We start from the raw sequence: 13,090 nt of genomic DNA, 5'->3' as shown, positions 1-13,090 counted from the left end.
TTCCACACATGTTCACAACTTGTCACTGTAATACAATATTCATAATACAGCAGTGTAAAGCGCACAGGTATGACATCTGTGTGCATTTTACACTGTCTGGCCCCAACAAAAATAATAATTAAAAACCCACCTGCATTTAACTAAATGTTTTTATGGATAATTAAAGCAGTGATTAATATGTAGCGGCACGATGGACGACTGGTTAGAGCCTCTGCCTCACAGTTCTGAGGTGCGGGGTTCAATCCCCGTCCCCGCCTGCGTGGAGTTTGCATGTTCTCCCCGTGCCTGCGTGGGTTTCCTCCCACATCCCAAAAAATTGCATGGTAGGTTCATTGACAACTCTAAATTGCCCGTAGGTGTGAATGGTTGTTTGTTTGCTTGTGCCCTGCGATTGGCTGGCGACCAGCTCAGGGTGTAACCCCGCCTCCTGCCCGATGATAGCTGGGATAGGCTCCGGCACGCCCGCGACCCGCATGAGGAGAAGCGCGACAGAAAATGGATGAATGGTTAATATGTTAAGCTGGCAACTTCAGTTAGTAGTTTAACCCACTTTTTTATGACCATGCACAAAGAACTATTCTATGATGGTGGAAAACATGTACATGTCTCTCCAAAGGGTCATATTGTATGAAGGAAGGAAAAACTATGCAGATGGCTGAAACGACTCAAATGTGCTGAAGAACTGTCCAAGGCGTTCTAACCTGAATCGCTGTGAGTCATCGTGTTTTCCAGGAAGCCGTGTGATTGGCAAACAACCAGTAGTGAAAGTTACATTTTCTCCCACACCATGTCAGGAGAGCTGACATGAAGAAAAATTGTGATAAATAGCTGCATAGACCCAAGACCCCCCCTAAAACAAACAAACAAAAAACAAAACAAATGGGGGCGAAAAAAAGGACTTGGGGTTGATTCCATTGGTCAGGTGAAGCACAAACTCTCTACCTCAAAATCCATTTTTATTTTGTACCTGCTCAAACTGGCCGGTCATAAAACCTTCATTACAAAAGGCCAGGTTATATCACATGACCTTTCACACCCCAAATTGTGTTTGCGTGCACCAAGCGAGCCGCTGCCAAGCCGTACGAGGGTCAGTCATTGACTGCGGTTTGGTCACGATTGTCCAGTTGCCTGGTTCGGCTTTAAGCGGTGAGCTCGGGCTCATTTGCATGAGACCCCTCCACCACCCCCTCAAAAGTGGCTAATTCCAGCACGCCAAGAAATATGGGGAGTCAATTTTGTTTTTCACTCTTCAGGTATTTGGACAAAAGCATATAACAGACTGAAGGGTTTCAAATGTATTTTATTTTTGTTGTCATCCTTATAATAATGCCAATCGAAAAGTCAATTAAAAGTAAGCGTTTTGTCTTTTGTCTTGCATTTGTAAATTCGGAGTTGCAGTGTGACAACGAAATCCGGCAGGGCAAACAGAGACTCCCTGTACCGCGCTACCAAATGCAACCGCTCCCATTTGGACGATCTTCTGTGCTCCTTCATTTGATTGAAGTTTCCCTCGACTCTATGGAAGTGATGGCCACCCCTGGCGCTAGCAGGTAGCGGCAACTTGCACCAAACCGGTCAGTCTGCCATGGCAGCCAATCACAGTCAGCTACACGCCCCTAAGAATTTGTTGATGACGCAATCATTGTCGGAGTGTTGGAGAGCCATGCAGGCAAGACGGAACAACTGTACCCTGTGAACCCTAACCCTCCGCTTTCCGTCCACGACTTCTGCCACATCAAGTTTGCCTGCTCCTCTGACTGTTTGCCCAACTTTTTGTTTCCGACCTCGAGTTCTGCCTTAGCGCGTTTGTTTTCCGGTCCCCGGGGTTGTTGGGCATTGTGCGACAAAGACAAGAAAGTGCGACTTTCCCTGTTTTGCTCTGTGTGAATGAAGACAACAATGAAGTGTGAGCATTCCTGACCTGCTATTGGTGGATCACGGAGCATTACGTGACTTTGACCCAAGACAAATTCCCAATCTTCAAGGCCTCCGAGTCTGAATCCTGGCTTTGAAGGGACATGTCACAGTTCACCTTAAAACCATTATTTGTCTTTTCCAACTATTTCGGTTGGTTGGTGTGCTACATTGGGGGTCCAACACCATCATCGCCTTATGCCCTCATTCACGTACACACGGCACCCCATATTGACAGAAAAAAAAACGGAATTGTTGACATTTTTGCAGATTTATTGAAAAAGAAAAACTGAAATATCACACAGCCATAAGTATTCAGACCCTTTGGTGTTGCACTCATATATTGAACTCGGGTGCTGTCCATTTCTTCTAATCATCCTTGGTTAGATGGTTCTACACTTTCATTGGAGTCCAGCTGTGTTTGATGATACTGTTTGGACTTGATTAGGAAAGCAACACACCTGTCTATCTTGAGAAGACATTACAGCTCACAGTGCATGTCAGAGCAATTGAGAATCGTGAGGTCAAAGGAACTGCTGAAGAGCTCAGAGACAGAATTGTGGCAAGGCACAGATCTGGCCAAGGTTACAAAACAAAAAACACTTAAGGTTCCTAAGAGCACAATGGCCTCCATAATCCTGAAATGGAAGACGTTTGGGATGACCAGAACCCTTCCTAGAGGTGGCAGTCCGGCCGTCCACCAACGTTCACCATCCAACCTGACAGAACTAGAGAGGATCTGCAAGGAGGAATGGCAGAGGATCCTCAAATCCAGGTGTGAAAAACTTGTTGCATCATTCCCAAAAAAGACTCATGGCTGTATTAGGTCAAAAGGGCACTTCGACTAAATACTCAGCAAAGGGTCTGAATACTTATGGCTGTGTCATATTGCAGTTTTTCTTTTTTAATCAATCTGCAAAAATGTCAACAATTCCGTTTTTTCTGTCAATATGGGATGCTGTGTGTACATTAATGAAGGAAAACAAATGAACTTAAATGATTTTAGCAAATGGCTGCAATATAACACTGTGAAAAATTTAAGGGGGTCTGAATACTTTCCGTACCCACTATATATAGATGGTTTTTAAAATTGCGCTGTAATACAAGGTGAATTAAGTTCCCACTTAAGGCCCATGACTAAGCATCAAATGCATAACCCGCCACTTATAAATAGTGGCACCTGTATGGCACTCTGCACATCGGCCGCTCCTGCTTTTGAGGCTCAACGAGTTGAGATTTACTGTTTGAATGCTTTTTGTTCGACTTTTGAGGTCATGAAGGTAATAATGAACATGACATAACGCAATGTTTCATGTAAGGACAAGCGATTCCGTAGATCTGTAGAAAAGTAGCTCAGACTAGAGGAACCAGCTTTGTGTCTGTATGTGGGCCTCCTCTTCCAGCTCACCTCCCACGTCTCAGTTCCGTTTAGTGGGGAGTGTGACCCGGATACTGAGTGCAAGCGCACAGAAGTGGGGGTTGCGTGCTGAAGAGCAGATGGGGAAATTTCAGTGAGCTGGAAAATCCACATCACTGGATGATGGCCTTCCTGGCAGAGCGGGGATGAAGCTGGTACAGCAGCTCCCTCGAGTGGAGATCTTAAAAGTCACATGATCATGTTTCCATTGCCGCTTTTGTGGGGTTGGTGTAGCAAATTTGGCTCATACTTGTTTCCGTCCTACAAACCCCTTCCTTCACTGTATGTTTCCCAACTGTGGGGGGGGGGGGGAGCCAAAGCCGTAAGCGATTTTCCTGCATTTTGGTTTTCATCCCCATCAAGCAAGATCGCGCTCGCAGCTACAGCCGGTGCAAAAACTCACAAGACTTCCTGGCACTTAACAATGGATTTAATGGAAAACCAATAATTAAAAAAAGATGTTTGTGTATAAAAACAAAGCACTTTATTACAATTAGGCTGGAAAAAAAAATGAAAACACAACTACTTTACAAGTACAAATGTTTTTTTTCCACAGATATTTACATTTTCTTTGACAATAAAAAAAAAAAAATAAGGAAACCCAAAGTACTAACATGTTTACAGTGTATTTCTTGGGGGGGGGGGGGGGGGGGGAGAGAAAAAAAAAAAAAGACTAAAAGGAACGTGCACTACTCTCCATTCAGTATCTAAACACGACAAAGGAATTTGACATGCAAGGGACTATTGAAGAATACACATATTGGCCGGCTCCAAATCAATACGCGTCAGGTTGAAGGCCAGGCGATGACTGAGTTGTGTTAAGAGTGGAACTTGAGGGGTTCATTTTTAGTAGGGGTATTTGATCTTTTGGGATTTAAACATTCAACAAATGAACAAAGGAGTTGGACTTCCTGACAAATTGAGATTTCGACATTGGAACACTTCTGCTGACCGACGGGATTCTTTGTGTACGGACTGTTGTTACTGGCGGTGGGCTCAGAAGACCACTCGAGTACCATCCGCTGTGGGAACTGCAGGAACACACTTTGATTGAATTCACCCCCCTAACTGTTGCCCCCGCTGGGCTTGGCGGGGGGTTTGGCTCGTATGCCACCCTGGCGGGCTTGACCTTTGGTGGGCTGCTGGGACTGAACGGGCTGCGGCGCGGTGGCCTCCTGCTGGGCGGGGCTGCGGGGGGGCGGCGTCTGGATCTGCGGCGAGGCGGCCGCGGCGACCACCTGCTGCTGGATCAGTTTCTGCTGAACCACCTGCGCTGCGGCGGCGCCAGCCGGAATCATCTGCACCTGGGCGGGAGCCGACGTGGTCAGCGTCACGGTCTGAGGCTGCGTTTGGATCTGAGGCGGACGAGGGGAGAAAAGCACGTTTACGCTGCACTCAGCAGCTGCTTGTGCTTCGACACAACGCAAACCTCAGCACGAAGCGAGACGCTCGATGACTTCTTCAGTTCGATCGAGGCCGCTTATGGCCTGTACTCGTTTAAACACGCAACAAACCACACACGCACGCAGACTCACTCCAACAGAATCGTTCTAACTTACACAGTTCGGCCCGGACCATACATAAGGACTTTTCAAATGTTAAAAGATTTTTTTATCTGTGACAAACAGTTTTGGTCAAATTGTGTGTGGTGTCCTCCAATAATTGGAATGCAGAACACCACACACAAACATTCTGTTCCGCCGTTGATCTCGAAATCTCAAGTGAGCATATGTGAGCTGACAAAACCGAAGAAGAAGAAACACTCTGGACTTTGCGCCGATGTTTCCCAAAAGTTCCCGAAGGTTGCCAGAGCCGCGAGCCTTGAAAAATTGTGATGTCATCAAAAAAAAATTTAAACTTGGCTTTGGAAAACACTTTTATACGGGAAAAACAACATTGGCTCACACGTTTGTTTTTATTCACGGTCGTTTCCTTTTGTTGAGTCGGGACGCTTCCTGATTGGCTATAATCTGTTCCGCGTCACTATTCGGGAGAAGTTGGCTCATCCCCCACACACGAAGACTTTTGCTGGTAAATATTGAACACGTTCAGTATTTAAGATATTTAAGTAAAGGACTTTCCTAAAAAGAAGAGATCAGTGCCAACAAGATACAAGTGAAATTTTGTAGCTGTATTTTGTGTTGTAGTATTCTACGCTATTTATTTATGCACTTAGAGCTGTCATGTTAATCTTCAGTTTCTCAACAGTTCTAAAAGACAAATTGACTTACTCTAAAGCACACGCACATGCACGCAGCCTCACTGGGGCGCAATGCTGAATGAAGGCGGTACCTGCTGTGGTGACGAGACAATTTGTTGAATGTTAGCCACAGTGGGCTGCTGCTGTTGCACTATTTGTGGGAGCTTCGCCACCTGCTCAAAACAATAACAAAAATAGTCAAAGGTGAGAAACAAAAACTGCACATTCTTCAGACATGCAAGACAAGTACCTGGATTTGCTGAGGTCCTGTGGGTTTCTGGGTCTGGGCAATGGATGTGGTAAAGAACTGGGGCTTGATCCCGGCTTGAAGTTGGGTGGTGGTCGTGTAGGTCACCTTCTGCTGCTGCTGAGTGGGCTGGGCACCCTGTACCGTAACCTGTTGCGCACCAATCCAAGGAAACATATCCTAAGTCTACACCAGTGATTTCCAACCTTTGCGGAGCCAAAGCACATATTTTACAATTGAAAAATCTCACGGCACACCAACAAACAAAAATGTCACAAAAAGTGTATACATCAATTACTGTATGTACGTCCTGCCATCTAATAGAAGAGCATACATTTGTTCTGTCTGTCACTATGCCTCACTGGCATAAATAGATGAACAAAGATACATGATTTCTTCTAAATACATTGTTTTAATTACGAAAAATTTTATAACTTCCCACGTCACACCTGAAGAGCACTCACGGCACACTAATGTGCCCCGGCACACTGGGTGAGAATCACTGCCCTGTTCAAATGCCAGGTTTTTGTGACAAACAAAAATTAAACCAAGATAAATCTGAATAATTAAAAAAAAAAATATATATATATATATATATATATATATATATATATATTTTTTTACACCATTCATGAGACCTCTACCCTATGCAAATAAATTGCATAAATGTAAAGAAAAAAACTGAATTTCTTCAGAGAGCGGAAATAAAAAAACAATGGCGATAATGTGGTTGCAGAAGTGTGCACACCCTCATATAACTAGGGCCGTACTGTAGCTGTGTTCAGAATTGACCAATCACATTCAAACTCATGCTAAAAGGGAGTCATCACACACCTCGGCCTGTCACGATACATTTTTAGGATGATATATTGTCCAGGAAAATATCACGATAAACGATAATGTTGTTTTTTAGGCAGCTGATACAATGATAGTTGAGCATATTATTATTATTATAATCAAGCACATCCTTTTTAAGAACAATTTGCTTTTAATTCAAGAATATTTAATATTTGCATTGAAACAAAGAGCAACAATAACTGTCGTAAATGAACAATATCAATAAAACAGACTCAGGCTCTTCACAAAAATTGCACTTAAAAAATACTAAACATTTGGCACAGAGGTACCTTAACAACTGCCAATCAAATTTCCAGTTTTTTAAAGTACCAACAAGAATTTGGTAATCGTAACAACAAAAACACTATCCCGTTCATATTTGCACTATTGTGCAAAAAGAACACCTTAATTGGAAGTTGTCATTTTATTCCCAAATGAAGGAATTGAGTGGGATCGTTATTAGGGTTGGGAATTTCTGGCATAAGGCTGATTTGATACATATCTAGATACACAGGTAGCGATTCGATTAAAAAAATATCTTCACGGGCAGAATGATTCGATATGATTCGGTTCAGTATGGGAGTGATACGATTCTCGATTCGATGCAGAAAAAAATGTGAGTTAACATTTGCACATGCGTTAATCATAAAAAACCTTGACTTGACTTAATCCAATTCTATAAAATGGCATTTGTCTAACCCTATTTTAAAACGTAAACGACCACTTTAACTCTGAGCATTGTTGCTTTATCACCTTTTATTGTCATGGACGTGCATGCATTCACACGAAATTTGTTCTCTGCATTTTACCCATCACAGTGAACACATACACGTTAGTGGACCACACCGGAGGAGGGGGCATCGGAATCAGATGCCCCAGCCACCTCATCTGGCTCCTCTCGATGCGGAGGAGCAGCGGCTCTACTCCGAGATCCTCCCGGATGACCGAGCTTCTCACTCGTTCTCTAAGGGAGAGCCCGGACACCTTGCGGAGGAAGCTCATTTCGGCCGCTTGTATCCGGGGATCTCGTTCTTGCGGGTCACGACCCACAGCTCGTGACCATAAGTGAGGGTAGGAACGTAGATAGACCGGAAAATCAAGAGCTTCGCTTTTCGGCTTAGCTCCTTCTTCAGTACAACGGACTGATACAAAGTCGGCATCACTGCAGACGCTGCAGCGATGCGCCTGTCGATCTCCCGTTCCATTCTTCCCTCACTTGAGAACAAGACCCCACGATACTTGAACTCCTCCACTTGGGGCAGGATCTCATCTCCGACCCGGAGAGGGCACGCCACCCTTTTCCGACCTAGGAGCATGGTCTCAGATTTGGAGGTGCCGATTCTCATCCCAGCCGCTTCACATTCGGTTTATTGTTATGGTTTAAAATATAACCCTATTGGTTATATTTGAAATGCAGTGTGAGGTTGGTTGTGTTGCCATTTTCTGTAGCCGTTTTCTCTGTGCAAATGCGAGATACCGGCTCGTTGGTATAAGTGGTCTCCCCACATTGATTTGGCTTAAACCCAAAGTGTTCCCACACGGCCGCTGTGGCATTTGGCTTTGGAATTAATTCCATTTAAGGCCGAGTATGCAGACTGTAACGCTTCTTTTCTTTTACTTGCTGCAACGGTGTGCACACGGTGTCTCTGTGTGTTTGTGTGCGTGCGAGAGAGGGAAAGAGTCCCGCCTCGCACAACGCCGAGCAAGCTGACCCACAGGAGAATGAATGCAGCAGCAAATGTTGATGACGCATGTCAACAAGCACACATGTAAACAAACACGCATGTAAACGACAATTTATCAAATCTGAAAAAAAATTTCGCACAAATGCATGACTGCTCATCACAGAACAAATACAAATCATAAGTCAGGCAGATTGATTCAGTGTCGCTTGGTAGATGCAGACCTTGTTTACCTTCTGCTGCGCTGTGGCCTGTCCTTGTTGTGGCTGTCCCGCCTTCTGCTGGGCCGCCTGCTGTTGCTGCTTCTTCATCTGAAGCAGCTGCTGCACCTGCATCTGTGGGAAGGACGGCGTCAGCACAGGACCACCTGGAGGAGGAGAGACGGTAGGCTTCAGAAGCTGGGGGGACTGATTGTAAGCACGACAAGAGTGTCCGAAACTTAGAAAGCATTTTGGTAATATACCCGTTTTCTGGGCCTGGCCAATTGCCACGCTGATACCAGCTACGGTGACCGGCAGCGTGGTGACACCGGCAGATGACACCACAGCTGGCACGGAGACAACGGGAGGTTTGGTGAGGGTCATCTGGGCTGTCTGGCCTGCCTGGGTCTGAATCTGACCCTGGGCGGGCACTCGGGTCTGCAACAACGAAGAGAATGTGTCACGTCAATGTGTGCCAGCGTGTCATTTAGGCTAGTATGCTTGCTCTCTCACACACACGCACGCGCGCACGAGCCTCATATGAACCTGCTTTGAATACAGTTGTTTATGCACCATGCATTGATGACTGATGTACAAAGTGTGCTGTTCACGAACAGTCTTGGCATCCACGTAGAACGCTCAGTTTGTACTTTTACCTCACACAGTGTAACATCCCGTATTTCAAATACTAGTCCTTTTGTTTTTTTGCTCTAAATAAACACTTATACACTTATGGCCTCTTTATACTCCCGCGTTCGCGCAGCCGACAACGCCCGCATTGCATCCCGTGACCGACGCATTGGCCTGCGGGGCCCCTCTGCGTCACTTGACGCGCACACAGCAAAACTTTTGCTGCGTGTAGAGTGCCGCGGAGATCATCTCTCATGATTGGTCCATTTTAGTCACATGCTGTGATGACGTACTCACCGTTCCTCTCGGTTCCACATACCACCTACGCCACCGCCTTCTTGATCGATTTTGCAGCATAATTAAACGTATCATTAAGTCATCTAGGTCCATTTGTTCAAGCAGTCAGTGTTCCACGGTTGCCATTGTTGTTGCTTTGTTCCTTGTTACGGAAAAGAAAGGAAAAACGGCTACCAGAAATGGCCAAAAAATGCAGAAGAAACTCCACCCTGTGGCGTCCTAGCCAATACCAGCCGTAGAGACAGCCCCGACTTGGAGAACTGCAGTACATTTTCAAAACTGCACGCGTAGGTTGCACTAGAGTATAAAGGCAAACTGCGTGCGGGATACCCACAGTGACGTCAGCGCAGTCGCCGCCCGTGCGAGTATAAAGAAGCCTTTAGCATTGCTCCTAACAAATTTGAAAACGCAAGTGTCGTATTGCTGTTGAAAAAAGGAGAAGGAAATAATAGCTTAATAGGTTTCTGATATCACTGCGCGTTTTGGCAGTTCAACAGGAAGCAGTTTGGCGACGTTAGCATGGACGCGTGGGCTTTGTAGTATTAACAAAGAGGCAACAAAGGATGAATTTATTGCTATACTGTATTTACTTTTAACTAAACCAATAAAAACAAGGTAAACATAACTTGGTTCTGGTCATGGAACTGATTAATTGTATTTCCATTCCTTTTAAAATCACTTATTAATTAGGGAAAGGTTGACTTCTGCTTATATTTATTTGTATCACAGTTAAGAAATGTAAACTGCACAGTTAGTAAACATTTTATGATTGCAACTGTTTGGACTCAGAATGAATTATGCGGACCAAATTGGGGGTGTATTTTGTGCGTCGAATAATAAACAGTTACCAGTCTGGCCACCTGTAGGTTGGCCACTGTGGTGCCCGTCAAAACAGATCCTGGTCTTGGCGCCGCCACCGCTGCTAGCTGAGGACTTGCTTGAGCCGCCTGGGTCGCCTGCACTTGCGCCTGCTGGGCTCCTGCAGCCTGTTGGCCCTGAGCTGCGGCTGCTGCCACAGCTGCAGCGACCTGCTGCTGCTGCTGCTGCAGCTTATGTTTGTGCATCTTTAAGAAGAAGACCACGACTTTATTGATCCCGCAGCCGGGAAATTTCACTGGTTACAGCAGTAAGCATGACTATACAATGTTATGAAATGCATAAGTAATAAAATAAAACACGTGAGAGCGGTCCATCAGGTTACGTGATTTGTTTTTGTCAAAATGTTTTATTTTTTACCTGGGGTTTATTTACAGCTTTGATCTGAGGAGAAGCAGCCTGCTGCTGCTGTTGAAGCTGTTGTTGCCGAAGCATCTGCAGGTGGGCCGGGGTGAGGCCCTTACCTTGTGCAAGCTGCATACCTGTAGCTTGGCAGAGTACAGCACGTTCAGATCAGTGAAACAGTACAGAATATTTGAAAGTAGGGCTGGGCAATATGCTCTTAAGATACAATTCCAAAAAAATATTCCCCTAAAAAAATTCAAATTTCCTACTTTAAAAATGGTTTGTTTTGAAACACTATTTGGAAAACAAAAATAAATGCATCAAAGCAAGCAGCCGGGGTGACTTGTCGCGCAGCCCGTGGCCGCTCACAGCACATCGTCACCGGGCGCGAGAGTGCCGATGACCCGCTGAAGACGACCGAGGTGGGAGGAGCATATCAATGCGCGTTCAGTGTGTATAAATAAGCCTGCGCTCAAAGGACATGGCGTCGCTATGAATGCTTGGCCGCAGCTTCTACACTAGCAGATAGGGTTGGGCATGGTTTGAATTTGAGCAATTCCTTACTTCGATGCCAGTTCCAAATGATTCTCGATTCCGATTCTTTTAGGGGGCTGGGTCAAAAAGGTTTGCACCAAATTATGAACGTCCATTTTCTTAGCACCCCGCACCATAGACTAAAATGAACATTTGACTCTGAGTTCTTTATAACCAGTATCAATATCAAACCTATGAACTAAAAGGCGATGTGTGTGGAACTAAACCAATTTACTTCATATTCATTAATGAATGTTTCAGCTAAAATAGTTATTTGGGACTGTTTTATCATGTCAAATGGTTTATATGTGCAAGCTTTAAGATGACTTCCTGTTTTAAGCTTGTAGCCTTTTATTTTGAAGGGTACACACCGAAACTCAGAATTTTGACATGAAAAGTAACTTCACACGGCACCATTGATTTATTTCTTTTAATGGATGGTACCAAATGCTATAAAACGCTGACTCCTTTCCCGATTTTCACTGACGAGCCACAAGGTTAGAATGTGTGATACAACGTTTATGTGAATTTTGTCCCAATTCATTGTGATGTAGAGTTGCTACGGTGATTTTTTTAGCTCAATGTTAAGCTTTTTTTTTGTTTTCTGTCATCGGCGCTTACGTTGGTTTGAAGACAAAAATAAACGCTAAAAACCATCAGTGCAAAAGTGCAACCCACCGTTTACCTTGTTAGCTGTCTCAATGTTGGCATAGACAGAGAATTGACTTCACGGAAGCTCTGCGCGGTGTATGCCGAGGCTCAGAGCGCGTCAAGACGCTACACGTCGTGAAAGCCTCCTTTGCACAATATAATTTTATTCCAAGTGTTGCACTGAGGCGACTGGTCATTAATTTTAAAGTTAAACACTTTTGTTCGCTGCCATTGAGCACAAGCATGTCTTGGTGCACATTCTTCGCTGGTTTTCGCCACTTCTTCTTCGTAGTGGGCGGACTGTAGGCATCGAAACTGGGAACCGAAATGTAAAAATGTGAACGATTCCGGGAGAACCGGAACGTTAGTCCCGGTTCCAATCGGTTTGCGAATCTCGATGCCCAACCCTACACTAGAAGATCCCGTGATGTGGACCAATCAGCTGTTTTCCGTATTTAAATTGGGGAAGGTGAGCCATCCAATCAGAGCAAAGCTAATTTACATGTCGCATAACAATGAGGAATCTGACCGTCTCAAATGCCAGGCATAAAAGACCAACTAGAATGGCTTAAAAAGGACATTTTGGGCATTTCCAACCAAAATTATCATGCAAACCCGATAAATGGACATCGAAGATTCTCAAAATTAAATTTCAAAAAACTGATGGAAGGGGACACTGAATCCATTCATCACCTGGTGTTACTTGAGTGACAAGTGGGCGAGTCTGAGCTTGGACTGGGCTCAGAGTGGTTGAAGCTGCAGCAGATGCAGTTACCGGGGTAACTGCTCGAACACCCTGCCCTGTAGCTATGGCAACTACCTCAGCAGGGGCAGCAGCAGTAATGGCTCTCTGTTGCGCATGGACCACCTGTGCTCCGGCAGCAGGACCACCAGGCTGGTACAACACCAGACACAGCACATGTTAGGATATCTTTTTCTACAAGGTGACATTTGTGTCAGCATCATGACTCACAGACAGGGTGCCTGGTATGACTGGAGATGACAGGCGTTTGTTGGCCTGGAAGGGACTTGGAGGCACTCCAGCAACTGTGTTCACAATCACATTCCCACCAACAGCGGCTGCAAGACCAGACCAAGGGAAAGAAATCAACTACAGTGAAGGCAGATGTTCCTTAAAAGCGAAACATGCATCTACACACCAGCCTGGATGGTTGTGCCCGCTGTAGCGTTTTTGATCGCCCCAGCCTGAAAAAGACAACAGGTATGTACAGACAGCTGCACGTTTTGGATCTTCCCATA

At 45.0% G+C, this 13,090-nt stretch overlaps 1 protein-coding gene across 7 annotated transcripts in view; it reads right to left on the bottom strand.

Annotated features, from left to right (window-relative positions):
* Positions 1-3,743: 3,743 nt before the first annotated feature.
* Positions 3,744-13,090, bottom strand: part of ep400 (E1A binding protein p400) — a 35,558-nt gene continuing 26,211 nt past the window's right edge. For 4 of the 7 annotated variants that reach the window (XM_061768798.1, XM_061768799.1, XM_061768802.1 and 1 more), the window contains 10 exons: positions 12,991-13,036; positions 12,804-12,910; positions 12,524-12,725; positions 10,661-10,788; positions 10,273-10,488; positions 8,761-8,935; positions 8,522-8,664; positions 5,782-5,928; positions 5,624-5,704; positions 3,744-4,686 (listed from right to left, as the gene is read on the bottom strand). In XM_061768798.1, coding sequence (XP_061624782.1) covers positions 4,396-4,686; positions 5,624-5,704; positions 5,782-5,928; positions 8,522-8,664; positions 8,761-8,935; positions 10,273-10,488; positions 10,661-10,788; positions 12,524-12,725; positions 12,804-12,910; positions 12,991-13,036 — 1,536 coding nt within the window. In that variant the 3' untranslated portion in view covers positions 3,744-4,395. Of the gene's footprint in view, positions 4,687-5,562; positions 5,705-5,781; positions 5,929-8,521; positions 8,665-8,760; positions 8,936-10,272; positions 10,489-10,660; positions 10,789-12,523; positions 12,726-12,803; positions 12,911-12,990; positions 13,037-13,090 lie in introns of all 7 variants that reach the window. The other 3 variants (XM_061768801.1, XM_061768800.1, XM_061768805.1) reach the window with 3 other exon arrangements.

The sequence above is a fragment of the Phyllopteryx taeniolatus genome, chromosome 3 (genome assembly GCF_024500385.1).
Source record: "Phyllopteryx taeniolatus isolate TA_2022b chromosome 3, UOR_Ptae_1.2, whole genome shotgun sequence".
NCBI lineage: Eukaryota > Metazoa > Chordata > Actinopteri > Syngnathiformes > Syngnathidae > Phyllopteryx > Phyllopteryx taeniolatus.
Note: the sequence above shows the minus strand (reverse complement) of the source record. Positions and strands in the feature narration are given on the sequence as shown.